The sequence below is a fragment of the Lithobates pipiens genome, unplaced genomic scaffold, assembly GCF_037356315.1.
Source record: "Lithobates pipiens isolate NorthernLeopardFrog02 unplaced genomic scaffold, aLitPip1_a1.2 Scaffold_25, whole genome shotgun sequence".
Lineage (NCBI taxonomy): Eukaryota > Metazoa > Chordata > Amphibia > Anura > Ranidae > Lithobates > Lithobates pipiens.
Genome location: NW_027507787.1, coordinates 88,643,402 through 88,664,199, shown reverse-complemented (window position 1 = coordinate 88,664,199; position 20,798 = coordinate 88,643,402). Strand labels below are relative to the sequence as shown.

The window sequence follows — 20,798 nt, the reverse complement described above, 5'->3', positions numbered from 1 at the left end:
TAGTATGTATATAATACACTAAGAGGGTGTATAAATAGTGATATCATGCAAAAAAGAACAAAATTCACACGTTTTGTGAACCTAACCTGTGCAAATTAATACAAACAGTGTAGCAGCTGATATATAAATTAATACCACACAGATAGATTAAATCCAATAATAAATAATAATAAAATAAAAATAAGCGATAGTCTATTCTTCTTCTATGTGTAAATCGGCATATAAATATATTGGCGTTCAACCATGCATCTAGTGAAAAATCTTCCAAAGTGCAAGTGCTTCGCTGTGCAAATATTTAAATGTGCAACAATTCCAGAAAAGGTGAAAGCATCCAGGTGTTTCTCCACTTTGTGCAAACACACACTGATAGGTAGTGGCTCCTTACCTTGCGGTAAGGAGGTAACCGCATTTACACAAAACGCTGGATGTATTAGGTTTTTCTCCCCATATCCCTGGATAGTTATCACAATGGGTCCTTATTTCTCTTTTACGTCTTTGTCTCTCAATGGGAGCAAGAGTAAATCAAAAGAGGGGGAGTACCACAGTGTAGTAATTTTAAACAATCGGCATGTTTATTACAATATAATACAGGATACTCACATAAACAAATAAAACAGCAATGCTTATCTCCTACGAGCAGGGGGCTCGTGCTGTCTACGTCAAAATGAAGCGCCTATTCCATCCCTAGGTATTACACTTAACCCCTTGATCGACCCCCTACTGTTAACCCCTTTCCTGCCAGTGACATTTACACAGTAGTCAGTGCATTTTTATAGCACTGATCGCTGTATAAATGCCAATGGTTCCAAAAATGTGTCAAAAGTGTCTGATCTGTCCACCATAATGTTGCAGTTCTAATAAAAAAGAAGAAAAATGCCATAAATATTTCCCCTATTTTGTAGACGCTATAACTTTTGCGCAAACCAATCAATAAACGCTTATTGGGATTTTTAGTACCAAAAATATGTAGAAGAATACATATCAGCCAACACTGAGGAAAACATTTGCTTTTTAAAAAAGATTGGGGATATTTATTATAGCAGGAAGTACAAAATATTGTTTTTTTTTTTTTTTCAAGGAAAGCTCGATTTGTGGGGAGAAAAATGTCAATTATGCTTATTAAATTTTTATATACAGTTTTCTTGTTCGTTTTTTAATTAGGTCTATACTATGTATGCTATATGCCCCGTAGTCTTTTCAGCTGTGGTTGCCCTCCAGAGTGGGGTTAAGCAAATACTTTTTCAGGGCTGTCTTTAATATAGATTGGACCCGTGCAGACATTTTCTTTTGGTTTACTAAATCAGATCAGGTAGTGACGACTGTGATTGGTTGCCAGAGTATCCTCACTCAGGCACATCATTACTGCTCACTGACTGGCTGCTAGGAGTTACAGCACGCATTGCAGCTCACTGATTGCTTTTAGAGGTTACTGCACATGACTTCTGCTTGTTTGGTTGCTAGAGATTACTGTACATCAATACTGCTCACTGATTGGTTGCTAAAGGATAGAGGACATCATCTTCTCACTACTTGCACTCCATAGACTGGAGTGTAAGTAGTGAGGAGTTAAAGGAGACCTATCAATAGACAGAAAGCTGGTGGGGGGATGGGATTAGTTAAGAGGCTGTACACTGTGGCAAATTCTGAATCATGTAGATAGAGCAAAGCTGGAAATCTTTGTCAAGTATATATGGGGGATTCTACACTGACCACCAATGTAATGAGAAATTTACAGTGACCACCAATGTGAGGGGGGATTTGCACTGACCACCATGTAAGGGAATATTTTATGCCACCCACCAATATAAAGCGGGATTTCTACACTGACACCAATGTAATTTACACCAACCACCAGTATAAGTGGAAGTTACAATGACCTCCATGTAAGGGGGAATGTACACTGACAACCATTGTCAAGGAGATTTGTACTGACCACCAATGTAACGTGACACTTCTACACCGACCATCAATGTTAAGGAGGATTTACACTGAATGACCACCAATGTGAAGGGGGGTTTACACTGACCAGCAGTGTAAGGGCAATTCTGTACTTAGCACCAGTGTAAAAGGAAAAGTTACACTGACAACCAATGTAATGGGAGATTTTACATCAACAAACCAATAAAGGGGGATTTTTTCACTAGCCATCAATGTAAGGGGGGATTTACACTCACCACCAATTTAAAGTGGACTTCTACATGGACCACCAATGTAAGGGAACATTTGAAACTGACTACAAATGCAAGTTAGGATTTTTTTTAACAACCACCAATATAAGGAGGAGTTTCTACACTGGCCACCAATGTAAAGGGGATGTACACTGACCACTAATGTAATAGGAGCATTTGCAGTAACCACCAATGTAATGAGAAGATTTACATTTATCATCAATGTAACTGAGCCATTTAGCCTGCGTTCACGTTTGTGTGTTGAGAACACATGCAAAATCACTTTCCTGACAACACAGAAATTACAGTACACAGTAGTGCCATTATTTGTGAATGACACCCTCGCCCATCAGCTGACATGTGCGTTTTCAAATGCACAAAATCCTATGGTACTGTGGCATCGCGTGATTTTGCTAAAGGATCAAGGACTCTTTTTCTGCATTTCTAGTGCATAAAGCAGCCCATTGAAATGAATGGGCCACCCTACATGCAACCTACATCTTTATCCACCCTGTCAGTATACCTTTGCATCCTAAAACCCCTGTGAGCCTCTGCACCCCAAACCTCTCCCATCCTCTCCACTCCAACCCCCCCCCCCCCTCCTTTAATTCTGCTTGTCTCCTCTGCTCATCTTCACCCACCTTCCTTACGTCTATACATCCCCTCCTGGCTCACCTGTGCACCCAAAACTGTAATTCCTTCTCTGCCTACCTCTGCACACCCCGCACTACCTTCCCCCTTCTCTTCACCCCCTCCAATTTGCTTACCTTTGCAGAACAGGCTGATGGTGGTGACCACAGTTGCAGGCAGGACTTTCAAGCATGCCCTTTTACCTCCCATGTGGGCAGCATTCAGCAGAGGTAATGGAGGGACCTCAGGGGGCATGATATACATCTGAATGCCACCTCTATTTACATATCAATGCAGATGGTCCAACGCTATTAACATATTGATGCCCCGCTGTTTATATATTAATAACAATTATTTGCATATAAACACAGAGCGTGCAGGCGAGTTATCTGTACATGGCAATAGAGCAGGGCTGGGCAGCATTATTAACAAAGCCTAATACTGAGATATCAGGACACAGCACGGTACTAAAACTTCAAGGGACAAGAGAATTTAAACCAGGATAGTTGGTAAGTATGAGACAGCTGCTTTGGGCCCCACAACCATGACGGGGTTCAGGGCAGCTGCCTCTTTTGTTCTTCCTTAAAGATGACCCTGGGTTTTCTATTTATTAAATTTTTCCTATTGGTTGAACTAGTGAGACTTTTTGTACTTTTTTCAAACTAACTATAAGATGTTCCCAGGCACACTGGGGTGCTGAATGGGAAAATTGCAGAGGACAAAAAAAAATGTGTGAGGAAATAAATATGCAAATTTTATACACAAAGACACATTTTCCTTGCCTCAAACAGCTAAAGAGAACACTTTTGCTAGTCCTATATCCCATATAATACTAAAAGGAGCTACAAAGATTGATGCACTTAAAATGACATTAGCTACTTGACTCTACATAGAGGGGAGCAGGAAAATAATTTTCGTAAATCATTATTTTTTGAAAGTTGCAAACCTTCTCCTTTGATGGCTAAGAATTAGATCTAAAGCAACTGAACAAACTAAAAATCAGAGTGTTCTAATATTACAGCAGCTCAGAAGCCAGGTTGTGTTGTAGGGAATAAGGTTGAACCCAAGGGTCAAAGCTAGGCAGACAGTATTTGAAATCAAGCTTAGTTTTGTATGGTAAACCAGCAAAACCATGACTTTTGTTGGAAGCCACAAATTTAAAAACAACAACACAGAAAACAATTCTAAATGCATTTATGATTTATTTAAAAAGCAGCATGTAGTATATAAAGCAGGGGACGATGTAGTTGAAAGCAGACAATTGAGACATTTTGTGACAGGAACTTTGGAGATTGAGGTCAGAAGCCTTTGTAGACCCTCCACTCTTAGATGGTACAAATGAAGGGCAGTGAAGTGCAACAGTTGAAAGTATACCATAGACCATCTGAAAGACAAAACAGGACAAAGGTGTTAAGCAAATAAGCAATATATGTATGGTATGCAAACTGTCTTTCTTGAAAAAAGGTTATAAACCCCATTCCCTACTATTTAAAACCACAAAATAGATTTTTGGACAGAATTGAGCTTTATTGAATTCTAGTCCAAAATATTTTCAAGGAATTTTAGTTACTTTTGTGCCATATAAGCTGCTTTAATTTGTAAAATGTGACCACTTTGACCACAAAGACATAATGGGTGGTACAGGAACTCTCCCCCCTCCTGCTGCCCAAGCCATTTCAATTATACAGTGTCTGGTGCACTGTAAATTTAAAGTAGAAAGATGGCCTTTCAATAAAAAGTGGTACAGCAAATATTTATAAGTGCAGGGGGACTAATGCCGCGTACGCACGATCAAACAATCCGGTGGAAAAGTCCGGCAAACTCAAGTCCGCCGGACAATCCACCCGTGTGTAGCCTCCGGCGGACTTTTTTTACCCAAAACTACAGCGGACTTATTAAAGTATTTTTGCACTCCAATCTTCCCGCTGGACTCGCATTTCGGCGGACAATCCGGCCGTGCGTGTGCCAGTCCGCCGTACTTTTGAAATGAGCGTACTTTCCCCGCCCGGTGAAAAGTCCGCTCATTCTGAGTGCATCTCCAGCGAAGGAGGCGTCGCTGGCCCCGTCACCTGGTATGGACTTAAAGGGGAACCCCAACACCAAAAAAAAAAAGAAAAAAAAAAATCATCGGCGTAGGCCCCCCCCCCCTCAGGTCCACATCAGACCCTTGTCCGAGCACGCTACCCGGCCGGCCAGGAAAGGGGGAGTGAGCGAGCGCCCCCCCTCCTGAGCCATACCAGGCCACATGCCCTCAACATGGGGGGTGCTTTGGGGAAGGGGGGCACGGCCCCCCCACCCCAAAGCACCTTGTCCCCATGTTGATGAGGACAAGGGCCTCTTCCCGACAACCCTGGCCGTTGGTTGTCGGGGTCTGCGGGCGGGGGGCTTATTGGAATCCGGGAGCTCCCTTTAATAAGGGGGCCCCCGGATACCGGCCCCCCACCCTATGTGAATGAGTATGGGGTACAATGTACCCCTATCCATTCACCTGTAAAAGAAAGTAAAAAAAAACACAACACACAAGGGTTAAAATAGTTTATTGCACAGCTCCGGGGGTCTTCCGTCTTCAGGGGTCTTCTAGCCGGACTCCTCTGCGATCTTCTGCTAGCTCTTTCACTAGCGGAGGAGCCCGGCTTTATTCTTCGCTGCCGCCCTCTTGTTCCGACTTCGGGGGTCTTGTCCCCCTCTTCGGTTCTTCTTGCCGGGCCACCGCGCCTTCTTCTAGCTCTTTTACAGGCGGTGGCCCGGTCTTCTGTCGCCGCTTTCGCCGTCTTCTGTTCTTCTCTTCAGATCTTGCCTCGTCGCATCCTGCGCTCACAATGGCACAGACGCGACGTGCGGCGACTTATATAGGGACATCACCGGATGATGTCCCCGCCTAATATGATGTCACAGTCCCAGCATCCTCTGGGACTGTGACATCATACTGGGCAGGGACATCATCCGGTGATGTCCCTATATAAGTCGCCCCGCGCCTTGTCCCCGTCATTGTGAGCAGAGAGAGCGACGAGGCAACATCTGAAGAGAAGAACAGAAAACAGCGACAGAAGACCAGGCCACCGCCTGTAAAAGAGCTAGAAGAAGCCGCGGTGGCCCGGCAAGAAGAACTGAAGAGGGGGACAAGACCCCCAAAGTCAGAAGAAGAGGGCGGCAGCGAAGAAGAAAGCCGGGCTCCACCGCTAGCAAAAGAGCTAGCAGAAGATAGCGGAGGAGTCCGGCGAGAAGACCCCCGAAGATGGAAGACCCCTGGAGCTGTGCAATAAACTATTTTAACCCTTGTGTGTTGTGTGTTTTTTTACTTTATTTTACAGGTGAATGGGTAGGGGTACATTGTACCCCATACTCATTCACATAGGGTGGGGGGCCGGTATCCGGGGGCCCCTTATTAAAGGGGGCTCCCGGATTCCGATAAGCTCCCCGCCCGCAGACCCTGACAACCAACGGTCAGGGTTGTCGGGAAGAGGCCCTTGTCCTCATCAACATGGTGACAAGGTGCTTTGGGGTAAGGGGGCTGTGCGCCCCCCCTTCCCCAAGGCACCCCCCATGTTGAGGGCGCACGCGGCCTGGTACGGCTCAGGAGGCTCGCTCGCCCTCCCCCTTTCCTGGCCAGCCGGGTAGCGTGCTCGGACAAGGATCTGATGTGGACCTGGGGGGGACCCCCACACCGTTTTTTCCGGCGTTGGGGTTCCCCTTTAAGTCCATACCAGGCGACGGGGCCAGCGACGCCTCCTTCGCTGGCCCCGGCTACCTGGAGACGCGCTCAAAATGAGCGGAATTTCCTCCTCGTGTGTGGGCGAGTCCGTTCATTTCAAAAGTACGGCGGATAGTCCGGCGGACCTAGTACGCCGTATTAGTCTGCTGAAAAAGTGCCGTGTGTGGGCAAGTAGCCCGTTCGGAAAGTCCGCCGGACTAAGTCCGCCCGATAGTCGGCTACGTGTGTACGCGGCATAAGAGACACTTGTAATCACAGATGCAAATTCCTATTGATCCTGCCAATGAAGTCCACTTAATGCATTTTCCAATGCTGGTGTGCCAATAATGCTGCACTGCGCCTGAGTTCAGAGCTGAGTTACCATTCTGTAGACTGTGTCTGAGAAAATGATCATAGGCTTTGGCTAATTCAAGGATGCTTTTGGTTTACTTTATGAGGCTTGTGCTTCACATAGTAAATGGATTAGGTACTGGTTTAGACTATCATAGAGGAGCCTTTGGTTGTACTTTAAATGTACATTAGGTGTTTCTGAACTCCACTTTGTCTCTAATTCCATTAGTCAACACAGCCACCCACCCCTCACTCTCTCCAGTACGATAGGAATTTACCAAAAACACATTATCAGTAATATAAAAATAAAATTTTTGCAGTGAGACAGGAACAGATGGATGTTAAAGTATATTCTAAGAAACATGAAAATCGTTTTTTGAGTAGACTGTCCCATTAAAGATGTCATAGAAAAATAAAATAACAAATATTGAATTGCTTTATTCTATGTTTTTTGTTACTTACTTGACAAATTCATGGCCACACACCAGGTTCCGCATCTTCGATACTGTCCACAAGCAAAGTTGGTGTAGGTCACTCTGCTTCCAGAAGAATTTATATAGGCACACGACTATTAAAGAAAAATAGATATGTGCAGTATGTTTGTTAGTGAGCAAGAAATACATTATTACTAAAGATAAACTCCACTGTTAGCAATAGCTATATTTAATATAAATCCCTCTTTGGTTCCATTATCAATGTAACAGTCAAGTCATCTCAAAAGATCCTCCTACTTTTCCTAACACAGATCATGGTAGCTGCTTCAATAAGCAGAAAACTGCACAAACATTCTTAAAACACAAAATTCTACTAGTGTATGGCCAGCTTAAGTGGTTCTTGTACAAGCACTCAGGCAAAGAAACAGATCAAGATAGGAATGTGTTTCCAAAGCAAGCAAAGTCCTTACTTGTATTAAGAGAGGTATGGGCTCCAGAGAGAGAGAGAGAGAAAGATATCATTGTTCCCCTGTACAAATTATTGGTAAGATATGGAATATCCTGTTCAGCTTTGGGCACCAGTTCACAAAAAGGATATCTGGGAACTGGAGAAAGTGTAGAGAAGGGCAACCAAACTGATAAGAGGCATGGAGAAGCTCAGCTATGAGGAAACATTAGATGAACTGAATGTATTCTCTCTTGAGAAGAGGAGATTAAGGGGGAATATGATCAACATGTACAAATACATACAGCTACCTGTAAAAATATTCATACCCATTGACATTTTCCACACTTTGTCATGTTACAACCAAAAACTTAAATGTCTTTTATTGGGATTTTATGTGATAGACCAATACACAGTGGCACATAATTAGGAAGTGGAAGGAAAATTATAAATGGTTTTCAAAAGTCTTTACAAATAAATATGTGAAATGTGTGCTGTGCATTTGTATTCAGCCCCCTTTACTCTGATACCCCTAACTAAAATCTAGTGGAACCAATTGCCTTCAAAAGTCACCCAATTAGTAAATTGAGTCCACCTTTGTGTAATTTAATTTCAGTATAAATACAGCTGTTCTGTGAAGTCCTCAGAGGTTTTTTTAGAGAATCTTAGTGTGAACAAACATAATCCTGAAGGCCAAGGAACACACCAGACAGGTCAGGGATAAAGTTGTGGAGAAGTTTAAAGCAGGATTAGGCTATAAAATAATATCCCAATGCTTTTAACATCTCACTGAGCACTGTTCAATCCATCAACCAAAAATGGAAAGAGTATGGCACAACTGCAAACCTACCAAGACATGGCCGTCTACCTAAACTGACAGGCTGGGGAAGGAGAGCATTAATCAGAGAAGCAGCCAAGAGGCCAATGGTAACTCTGTAGGGGCTGCAGAGATCCACAGCTCAGGTGTGAGAATCTATCCGCGGGACAACTATTAGTCATGCACTCCACAAATCTGGCCTTTATGGAAGAGTAGCAAGAAGAAAGCCATTGTTGAATGGAAGTTCCATTTGCAGTTTGCGAGAAGCCATGTGGGGGACAAAGCAAACGTGGAAGAAGGGGCTCTGGTCAGATGAGACCAAAATTGAACTTTTTGGTCTAAAAGCAAAACGCTGTGTGTGGTGGAAAACTGACACTGAACATCACCTGAACACACTATCCCCACTGTGAAACATGATGGGAGCAGCATCATGTTGTGGGGATGCTTTTCTTCAACAAGGACAGGGAAGCTGGTTAGAGTTGATGGAAAGATGAATGGACCCAAACACCAGGCAATCTCATAAGAAAACCTGTTAGAGTCTGCAAAAATATTTAAAAGACATGCGACTGGGGCAGAGGTTTACTTTCCAACTGGACCACGACCCTAAACATACAGCCAGAGCTACAATGAAATGGTTTAGATTAATGCATATTCATATGTTAGAATGGCCCAGTCAAAGTCCAGACCTAAATCCAATTGAGAATCTGTGGATCTTTTATCTTGAAAAATTCTGCTCACAGATGCTCCCCATACAATCTGACAGAGCTTGAGCTATTTTACAAAAAAGAATGGGCAAACATTTCGCTCTGCAGAACCAAGTCTTTTTGAGGATGTCTCTACCAGCCTTGCACATCTACAAAGTATTGACTCAGGGGGGCTGAATACCAATGCATGCTAAACTTTGAAATATTTATTTGTAAAACATTTTGAAACCATTTATAATTTTCCTTTCACTTCACAATTATGTGCCACTTTGTGTTGGTCGATCACATAAAATCCCAATAAAATACATTTACGGTTTTGTTTGTAACTTTTTCAAGGCACTGTAGATAGATGGAATTCTAAGGTCCTAAAGCACAACTAAACAATGTTATTTTTGCCATACTTCTTCTGAGTCACAGGGGTGGATTTAATTCTGCACTCCTGTGACCCAGATTTAGTTGGCCAAAGCCCGCTATTGGCTGATGCCACAGAGCGGACCAGGTTCTGCAGGGATCCCTACAGTAATTAGGGATCTGCCCAGATGCCTGACTGGCAGCTGGTTGAGCCTCTCAGCTCACCGCCGGGAACCCTTAGCAAGCTTCTCCCACCCCCTCTTCAGCCCGATGCTCCTGTAAGCACTGAAGGGGCAGAGCAGAAAGCAAGTGACTGACAGCTACCACTCTGTGCTCACCGAAAAAGAAAGCAATCAGCAGTCATGTGACCACTCATGGCAGGGAAAAGATGCAGAATCCAATTAGGTGTTTATGATTGTTTGTTTTTTTGAAAACTTGCACTTCTTTTGGTTTCCAAAAACAATTAAATTCAAGTCATGCCTCTGTTGATAACAGTCACAGTTTCTAGGGTGTTTATGTCGGCTCTAAGCTGAACTATTAATCCCTCAAATGGCTGGTTGCTTAGCTGATCACATCTAAACAAGGCTAAGATGGCACTGTTGTCTTGTTAAGATGGTGATCCTTGACCATTTAAAAAAAAAAAGTGTGATCAGACAGATCTACAAATATTTATGAAAATGAAAAAAGGGATGGAACCTAGTGATGGGCTAAAAGAAAAATGATTTAAAAGTTCTGCTACAACCCTACATGCTATGAAGAAGCCAATGACCACAAAAATGAAATAAATACCACAGTATTTCAAATTATAATAGTCATGTGGTTTTGATTAATGTGTAGTTCCAATAATGTTTCGAAAAATGAATAAGAGATCTTTAGTAGGAAACCTGTAAAATCACAAGAAGACCTTTTAAGATACAGGAGGCAGGAAACTGATGAAGATTATTCTGTGCAAAAAATACTATATGCACATAAGGCTAAGTAACTGTTTTTAAAAACCTATTCATTATTGATTGTTGTGTCCTGCCTTTAACCGCCTTTAACCGGTTCCCGACCGGTGAACGCTGATGTATGTCGGCAGAATGGCACGGGCAGGCATATTGGCGTACAGGTACGTCCAATCTTTAATGCCGCCCTGCCATCGCGTGCGCCCCGGTGGCGGCGCGCTTGCGTGCCGGTCGGGACCCCCGTGAGTCCAGTCGCGGGTCCCGTGGACTCGATCACCGCGGGCATACCCATGATCGTCTCACGGGGCGGCTGAATGGAGGAAATGCTGTGTAAACAGCATTTCCCCATTCTACCTAGCAACTAGTGACGCTGATCTCTGCTCCATGTGATTGGAGTAGAGATCAGTGTTCACTAAATGAAAGCCCAGCCCCCCCAAATTTAGTAACACACCCCTAGGAACACTTAACCCCTACACTGCCATCCACTGGTTATCCCCTTCACTGCCAGTGTCATTTACACAAGAATTACTGCATTTATATAGCAGTGATTACTGTATAAATGACTGGTCCCAAAAATGTGTCAAAAATGTCCGATGTGTCCGCCGCAATGTCGCAGTCACAATAAAAATTGCTGATCACTGCCATTACTAGTAAAAAAAAAATTATTAATAAAAATGCCATAAAACTATCCCTATTTTGTAAACGCTATAACTTTTGCGCAAACCAATCACTTATTGCGATTTTTTTTTTACCAAAAATATGTAGAAGAATACTGTACGTATCGGACTAAACTGAGGGAAAATTTTTTTTATATATATATATATATTTTTGGGGGATATTTATTATAACAAAAAGTAAAAAATAATTCGTTTTTTTTTTCAAAATTGTCGCTCTATGTTTGTTTATAGCGCAAACAATAAAAACCGCAGGGGCAATCAAATACCACCAAAAGAAAGCTCTATTTGTGGGAAAAAAAGAACTTCAATTTTGTTTGGGAGCCACGACGCATGACCACGCAATTGTCAGTTAAAGCGACGCAGTGCCGAATCGCAAAAAGTGGTCTGGTCTTTGACCAGCAAAATGGTCCGGTCTGTAAGTGGTTAAGTAGCAAATTAATTTCTTCTTTTTGGGGATTTTAAGTTTAAGAAGATGTTCATCCTTTCAAGTGTTTTCATTACAAAGCCTTTTTAATCCCTTTGTTCCTCCTCTCCATAACATAGAGATTGAGTAGCATTTCTTATAGTATGATAATATAAACTGTCACTTACATTGGCAGGTTTCCACACACCAATCCATGCATATTGCCGGTTTGAACATGCTCTCTGTGCAACACATCTAATCTGATTATTGGCCCACCCATTATAAACTGAACTCAGATTCCCTCTGTGACACCTGCAGGAATTCTATGGAAGAAGTGGAAAAGGATAATGAATATATCAGTTCATGTAAATACATTATTACTGAGCCACTTATGCCAAAAAGAAAAAAAACACAACAGGTTAACAATCAATTACACTCTATATGACCAAAAGTTTGAGGTCATCTGACCATCATATCGAAAATATGGCCAAAAGTATGAAAATACCCCTTTAAATGATTACATTCTTTCCAGTAAAGGGTTTTGTTAATACTACAGCATATATTTTTGGCAATTTTGTGCTTTCAATTTTGTAGCAACAATTCCAATGTGACTGCGCACAAAGCCAGCTCCATAAAGACATGATGACATGGTTTGGCCAGGTTGGCATAGAGAAACTTGAGGGTGCTGTAAAGAACCTTTAAATCAACCCTAATAAATGCTTCTATGAAGAATCCGACCACTGATGAAGAGCCAGATCTTCTCATCCAATGTCAATATTGACCTCACAATATTGCTTTTTCCGAGTGAACAGAAATTCCAACAGACACAACCCTAAATGTTGTGGAAAGCCTACTCAGAAAAGTGAAGGTTGTTGTAGCTGCAAATAGGGGGCTCACATATGTGTGATGGTCAGGTGTCCACAAACATCTAAGGGGTGACAAATATGTTTATAGAATCCCTCCATACATGTGACCTTAGCATGATGTTTAGGGCTAAGTAGCAACAAATTTGGCAGCACCTGCTCGAAGAACCAGTAAAGTAAAAGTTTATTTTTAACTGAGTTTCATACTTTGTAGCATTCCTTTAACAAATGCATTAAGATTAGGAGAATGTGAGAAAATGTAGCATAATGTCATTGGCCTTTCCTAAGAGGAAAATAACTCAAAATATTGAAACAAAAGGGTCAGATTCCTTTCAATTACTGTATATATCCGTTATGCAATGAACTTTTTTGATAGCCCCATATTTTATTTGAAAAATCACTTGAACTTCACCTGAATATTTTAAAAAGCATTTAAATTGACAGCAATTCTATGACAGAACATTTTGTGACAGACCAAAAACAAAAATACGACAAAGGCACAGAAATGGGGATAAGATTCATGTTTATGTTCCATGGGTTTGAGGTGAATTCTATGTTTGTGATTCACTTAGGAGAGGGTTTTTTTTTTAACCATAATACCATAATGGTTTTTAATCTATAAGGGCTAATAAGGGGTATTTTGGATAAAGCAGCCCCCCCACTATTAAAGGGGGACACAGAGCAGCCATAGTAAATTGGAAGCTGATGCAGGGAAAGCATGGAGAAAGCTAATAAACTGCATAGGGAGAGATTCCGGTCAGCTGGGAAACTGTTCTTTGATTCAGAGTGCTAGCTCCTACACCAATTAACCCATTCCTGCCTTTTTTGTCTTTCATGTTATCTTGTAGATGATTGGAGCTCAAAAGTCACTTTTATTTGCTGTTCTGACCATAGTAATTTTTTTGTGCAAAGCTTCCTTTAAAATACCACCCCTGAAATAAAGGCCATTTTTTTTAGAGTTTGTATTTCCTTGGTGTGTTTTTATATGGTAAGTTGATTATAGAATTTCCTGACCATCTGTTCTTTAAGATTTTTTTTGTTTGCAGCACACCCCTGTATGATGTAGTACGCTCCTAGTTAGATCCTATGCTATCAGTTAAATTTTGTTCTTTTTGAACTCCTATGAAATCAGTGAACTGATCAAGGTCCCACAGGCTGCAAGCTTGTTGGCCCCTCCCTTCTGGAGCATTCCAGAACATAGCAGTGGAGCAGATCAAAGGAGTAACCTGAATATGTTTTGAGTCTCAGCCTATCCCTGGGGCGACGTGACTAATAGGTGGCTGCAAAACATGTAAATAATCTGGGGAAGGCTGGGTCTTGTCCAGGTGAGGTTCCCAGCCTGGAGGGCTACTGCCCTCTCAGGTAGCCCAGCTGACATTTACCAAGAGTTCATTGAGGTCCCAACTATGCTAAAGCTGAGGGGCCTATTTACTACGAATATCTGAAGCTAAAAAGGGGGATTTGCACCTAGGATTTGGTCTGAAGAATCCACTAAGGAAATGTCTACCTAACACAGCAGTTAGGCATCCCAGTGACCATTGACCTGAGCAGGACCTGGGTGACTGTTGTTGCTGTTAACTCCTGGTGCATTAATACTGAGGCTTGCATGGCCTTGAACATTGCTTATAGTATTCTAGTGCTGTCCATTCCCTGGGCTATTGTTAAAGGGACTGTCCTAAGAAGTAGCTGCAGAAGTGAAGAGTGTCCTATTATCACTGTGAGCATATGGCTCACATTTAACATGCAACCCCTCACCCCCCCCCCCCCCCCACCTCTGTTCCCATAGGTATTAAAAAATGTAGGCATACACCAGTTAAGCCTATGATTTCTAAACAAACCTGCCCTACTGCTGACCATTTTTACACTGCTATAGCCTCAAAATATCCTAATTCTTATAGTAAAACTGCAGCTTATAAATAGCAACACTAGGCCCAGATTTACGAAAGATAAAAATTAAAATTTTCCTGCTGCTGGACAATTTTATCCTGCTAAATATCGGTAGTCTTCTAATTTTTAATGAATTCTTGATAGTAATTGATAGAGGGGAGATAAAGGACAGCTTTGCATTTTCAGAAAAAAGGACAGCCACAGCAAATTACGGGCCAATTTCTATTTGCTGGTCAAAGTTGGCATATTGCCATTTGAAGAAAAAAAGCATTGGTAACTGCTAAAGTTACCTGAAAAAAACTTTTTTTTTAAACTGGAATAAATCAGAATGGGCGCTGTTGTATGAAATTGAAGCTCATTTTAAAATAAAATTCAAATCAAAATTTGTCAGTATATGTTGTCAAGTGACTCCACGCATAGTTAGGTTTTGTGAATTCTCAATGTTGCTCTCCAAGCCGAATTAAAAGACACTCTCCCTTCCATATAGCATTTAAAAAAATACACTGGTACATGTCCCCCCTGGCAGTGTTGAGCTTCCTATGCCTTTTTTCACGGAAATGATTAGTCTTAAAAATGGCCAGAATTTAACAATATTTGCCTTTCAAAAGGAATCACCTCTAATGTCCTGTACACACGACGGAATAAACTCTGTGTGTACGCAAGAGGGTTTCAGCGGAACTACACCGGAAAAACCTTCAATCACACCAAATTGCAATTGTCAAGAATGCGGTGACATACAACACATACGATGGGACTAGAAAAAGGAATTTCAATAGCCAGTAGCCAATAGCTTCCATCTCGTACTTGCTTCAGAGCATATGTCACTTTTGGTCTGTCAGAACAGCATACAGACGAACGGTTTTCCCGATAGACATTGGTTCCGTTGGAAATATTTAGAACATGTTCTATTTCTAAGTCCATCAGAATTTTCGATGTAAAAAGTACGATGGGGCATACACATGATTGGAATATACAACAAAAAGCTTCCCTCTGACATTCCACTTGTGTGTATGCGGCATTAGTTCAGGTTTGCTGAATTTCTATCATGATTTGGTGAAACCTTGGCAAATTGAATCCAGGCACATTCACCCATCTCTATTCATAAAGTCTTGTTTATAGATAAATTCCAATTTGAAGTTTAAATTAAATATCAGAGAGCTGATTTAAAAAACTGATATGTTTGTGTACCTTCTACTATCCCCACCGTGACTATGTATAGCACCCAGTCACAAAACTGCTTTGCAACCTACTGTGGGAAGAACAATGATTAAGAACCATGGTCACTAATTAGAAGAGACAATAAGGTGGAAATATTAGGTGAGGACATATTTTAGCCATAATATCACAAAACTTTATCAAGCATGCTCTTTAAAAACTTGTAGACTTGACATATGAGAAGCCAGGGCCTAACTAAACATAGTAGCTTCCCTCCATAACTAAAATCACCTTTGGGTTAAGCATCAATTTACTGTCTTTGCTTATCCTGAAATGATCTTATAGTTACAAAAGTGGCTTTTAGTCTGGGCTGTAAAATGTTGCAGATTGGTTTCTATTTTTGTGCTGCCACCCATCATCTCTGTTTCTTGTATGCCACCTCATCCTCCCACCTATCTATTTCATATTGTTCTGTGTCTAATAAAAACTGAGGGGAAAAAAACAACTTCTGTAAGATTTTCACTAACCTGAGCCCTCTGAAAGGATGTGGGGCAGTTGAAAGCTCGATAGTAACAGGTACTTTTGTCTGGACAAACATCACCAAATCTTTTATTTATTTCTATAGAGACATTGTGGCATTTCCCCAACTGGCAGTCATTTAAATGGCTTGTCTCCAGGGTATCAGGCATATCACAGTAATTCTCTTGGCGATTTGGATCCTCTATTTCATCTTGAGACATCGAGTCATCTTGAGAGCAATCATCTTAACAAAAAATAAATTAAAAACGTTAAGATGGTTTACAAGTAGGTTTGAATTTTCTGTTCAAAAAGTTTTTTATTAACATAGGAAACATACAGCACATAGGAGACAGCATTTTGTCTTGTACACAATGAAAGGTAGGTTTGAATTTTCATTGCTGCAGGCAAGATTAGAGCTACACCAGAGCTAACCCCCATTTATACAAATACTTTTAAGTGTGTACTTTTTAAACATGAAATATATTTACCAAATCATGATGTTTAAAGGAAGATTGGTGAAATGCATCAGGAAAAGGCTGTTTTTTTGTATGCAGTCAGCGCATTGATTATTAAAAATAAAAATAAAATACTGCAAGAAGAGCTAATTGGACTGAAGCTGATTTTTTATTTTTTTTTCAAAAGGGCCGGACTGTAAAATCTGACACCAGGTTGTTCATGTACAGGAGAAGCCAGCCTTGATTGGAGCAATGGATCTGTGTGTGTGTTTCAGTATTTTTCTGTGTTTGATTAAGGTCTCCTAAACACTATTCATTGCCTTAATGCACCTGCCTGGAGTTCTGCCACCTCCGGCGCTGGCCCTGTGCGTTCCACTCACTACTATCACTTTGAAGCATAGAAGCAAGGCTTTTGTATTTAGAAGTGACAGCAATCCTGTCCGGATCACTGCACTGAACCCTCCCCGGGCACAGCTGGTGTACTAATGATGGGTATCAAGGCGTTGCCCTGTTGCGATTCTCCACACCCGCAGCATCTCTCACCACTGCTTATCACACTAGAGCCAGGGAAGCTTTCGCTAGGCTCCTCCTCAGCTCTGACCTGTCTTATGACAGGTCTTGAGGAGGAGCCAGGGAGGAAGGCCATCTCCCTCCCTGCACCAAGCCACACTGTATCTGAAGTCTGTGTTGGGAGGGGAGACTTGAGGGGGGTGGTGGAGGATAGAAAGCATTTAGTGTGGTATTTGTACAGGAAGATGGATGGGGGCATGTGCTGGGAGGGGAAGACAATTCTGTCAGGATTGGGGATTCAGTGGTGGAACCCTGCACCCTGTACCTAGCACCCAACTGATCTCTACACCCTGTACCAAGCACTCTTTTAAACTCTGCAACCCATACCTAGCACCTTACTGATCCCTGCACCCTGTACCTTGCACCCTCCTGAACCCCGCACCCTGTACCTTGCACCCTCCTGAACCCTGCTCCCTGTACCTAGCACCCTCCAAAACTCTGCACCTTGTACATAGCTCCCTCCAGAACCCTGCATTTTTAACCTAGCACCCAGCTGAATCCTGCACCTGTTACCTAGCACCCTCCTAATATTTAATGTCCCTTTAGGACCCTCCCACACCCAGTAACTGCGGCATGCTCAATCCCCCTCTCCCCTACCCTGGGGTGCATAGTTAAGTTCCTGTATCCTATTCTCTGAGAACAAATGAACTGTATTAAAGTGTATGTCCAGCCAAAATGTTTGGACTAGGACAAGAACCCCTGTCAATGTTACTGCTATCTAAAGCCGCGTACACACGTAGCCGTCTGTCCGACGGACTTAGTCTGGCGGACTTCCCGTCAGACTGTCCGTCGGACTTTCTGAACGGGCTACTTGCCCACACACGGCACTTTTTCAGCGGACTAATACGGCGTACTAAGTCCGCCATACTATCCGCCCTACTTTTGAAATGAACTGACTCGCCCACACACGCAGAGGATAGTCCGCTCATTTCGAGCACATCTCCAGGTAAGCAGGGCCCGCGAAGGAGACGTCGCTGGCCCTGCCACCTGGTATGGACTTAAAGGGGAACCCCAACGCCGAAATCGGCGTGGGGGTCCCCCCAAGTCCACATCAGACCCTTGTCCAAACACGCTACCCGGCCGGCCAGGAAAGGGGGGACGAACGAGCAGAGAATGCTGGGACTGTGACATCATAATAGGCTATATCCCTATATAAGTCGCCGCGTGCCCGGTCAGAGCCATTGTGAGCGGAGGACTCGACGAGGCAACATCTGAAGAAGAAGAAGAAGAGAAGAACAGAACAGAAGACGGCGGTGGCGACAGCGGCGACAGAAGACCGGGCCACCGCCTGTAAAAGAGCTATAAGAAGGCGTGGTGGTCCGGCAGAAGAACCGAAGAGGGGGGACAAGACCCCCGAAGTCGGAAGAAGAGGGCGGCGGCGAGGAAGAAAGCCGGACTCCTCCGCTAGTAAAAGAGCTACAAGAAGATAGCGGAGGAGTCCGACGAGAAGACCCCCGAAGACGGAAGACCCCCGGAGCTGTGCAATAAACTATTTTATCTTGTGTGTTGTGTTTTTTTTGTACTTTATTTTACAGGTGAATGGGTAGGGGTACATTGTACCCCATACTCATTCACATAGGGTGGGAGGCCGGTATCCGGGGGCCCCCTTATTAAAGGGGGCTCCCGGATTCCGATAAGCCCCTCGCCCGCAGACCCCGACAACCAACGGCCAGGGTTGTCGGGAAGAGGCCCTTGTCCTCATCAACATGGGGACAAGGTGCTTTGGTGAAGGTGAAGAGGTGCTTCCCCAAGGCACCCCCCATGTTGAGGGCACGCGGCCTGGTACGGCTCAGGAGGGGGGGGGGGGGGGGGGCGCTCGCTCGTCCCCCCTTTCCTGGCCGGCCGGGTAGCGTGCTCGGACAAGGGTCTGATGTGGACTTGGGGGGACCTCCACGCCGATTTTTTTCGGCATAGGGGGTTCCCCTTTAAGTCCATACCAGGTGGCGGGGCCAGCGACGTCTCCTTTACGGGCCCCGCCTACCTGGAGACCAGCTCGAAATGAGCGGACTTTTCTCCGGGCGGGAAAAGTCTGCTCATTTCAAAAGTACGGCGGACTGGCACACACACTGCCGGATTGTCCGCCGAAATGCGAGTCTGGCGGGAAGATTGGAGTGCAAAACTACTTTCTAAGTCCGCCGTACTTTCGGGTCAAAAAAGTATGCCGGAGGCTACACACGGGGGATTGTCTGGCGGACTTGAGTTTGCCAGACTTTTCCACCCGCTTGTTTGATCGTGTGTACGCGGCATAAGGCTTCTTAGAATTCCACTAGGTGTCCGCTGGGACCCGCCTATCATTTCTGAGAGACACCGAACTGTGGTCTGCCAATGTAAACAAGGCAGATCACTGTTCTGTTAGTAGGGTAGGAAGAGATCCTGTGTTTCTGTTAAGCAGGAACACTGATCTCTGCCTTCTCACATAAAAGTACATCACCCACAGTTATAAAGCATGCTCTAGGAACACATTTAACCCTTTGATCGCCCCTGATGTTTACCCCTACCCACCCTGCCAGTGTCATCAGTACAGTGACAATACATATTCTTAGCACTGATAAACTGTGTTGGTGTCACTGGTCATCAAAAAAGGGTCACTTAGTGTCCAATTTGTCCACTGCAATGTTGCAGTCCCGCTAAATGCCACTAATCACTGCCATTACTAGTAAAAAATAAATAAATAAAAGTTCTGTAAATCTATCCCACAAAAGTGCACAAAAGTTATTGCGTCTACAATCAATAAAAGCTTATTGGATTTTTTTTTACCAAAATCATGTAGCAGAATACATATTGGCCTAAATTGATTTAAAAAAGTTTTTTTACATTTTTTTGTAGTGTTTTATAGCACAAAGTAAGAAATATTGTTTTGTTTTTTGTTTATAGCGCAAAAAATAAAAACCGCAGAGGTGATCAAATACCACCAAAAGAAAACTCTATTTGTGGGAAAAAAGGATATACATTTTATTTGGGTAAACATTGCACAACCAGGTGTCGTATCACAAAAAATGGCCTGGTCATGAAGAGGGGGTAAACCTTCCGGAGCTCAAGTGGTTAAGCAATAAAAAGTTTAAACATTTTCTCACTGAAAATTAACATTGTGTTTCCTTTTTACCCTCAAAATTCTAATACGGATATATTCGATTTTCGTCTCACCTGGTTCCTGGGCATAGATGGTTCCCAACAAAAGGAGCAGAAGTAGATGATACATGTCTGTACAAGCAAAAAAAGTCTGGTTATGTCAAAGTATTTACTATATTTTTCCCAACAGGTGAAAAAAATCTAATGCCCTACTTAACCCCAGAGACCAGTCATCACTTTAGGGATCACCGCATATTTTCTTTATTCTTTCCTCCAAGTTTTGTTCTTTAGAAATTGTGTTTACCTTTTTGTCAATGATGGGTCTGTGCGGTGGGCTCTTTCTGCATCCAAAGGCTTCTTCGTCTCTTGGACACCTCTGTGCTCTTTTATATACATACATTTTCAGAAGCTGTGGTTTATTATCTTTTAAACCACGATTATACAATAGTGTAAAAAGTGCAATGAATGATGCAAAGTGTTATGGTAATCTCCCAAAACAGTTTTCATCAATTACACAATTACAACTGTCAGCCTTGTATCAGTGACTGTTGTGTTCTTCCATTGTAGAGGTATTTTTGTACTACCTAGCACTGCCTTTAATTCAACCAGAGAATTGTATGTGCTAGTGTGGGTTCTCTTCAATAGTTCGATAATATATTGATATA

The 20,798-nt window shown here is 42.8% G+C and overlaps 1 protein-coding gene across 1 annotated transcript; it reads right to left on the bottom strand.

Annotated features, from left to right (window-relative positions):
- Nucleotides 1-3,980: 3,980 nt before the first annotated feature.
- On the bottom strand, nucleotides 3,981-20,505 carry LOC143930369 (proteoglycan 3-like). Its single transcript, XM_077454644.1, has 6 exons — nucleotides 20,438-20,505; nucleotides 20,209-20,265; nucleotides 16,048-16,283; nucleotides 11,804-11,938; nucleotides 7,303-7,408; nucleotides 3,981-4,182 (listed from the first exon to the last, which is right to left on the bottom strand). Exons 2-6 carry the CDS (start codon nucleotides 20,261-20,263, stop codon nucleotides 4,124-4,126), a joined length of 591 nt encoding a protein of 196 aa, XP_077310770.1. The 5' UTR covers nucleotides 20,264-20,265; nucleotides 20,438-20,505; the 3' UTR covers nucleotides 3,981-4,123.
- Nucleotides 20,506-20,798: the final 293 nt, after the last annotated feature.

Coding starts and splice junctions, on each gene's coding strand:
- LOC143930369 (XM_077454644.1), bottom strand. CDS start 20,263: ATGTATCATCTACTTCTGCTCCTTTTGTTGGGAACCATCTATGCCCAG. Junction 11,939..16,047: donor CATCCTTTCAGAGGGCTCAG/GTTAGTGAAAAT, acceptor CTTCTTCCATAG/AATTCCTGCAGGTGTCACAG. Junction 7,409..11,803: donor GTGTGTGGAAACCTGCCAAT/GTAAGTGACAGT, acceptor TTTCTTTAATAG/TCGTGTGCCTATATAAATTC.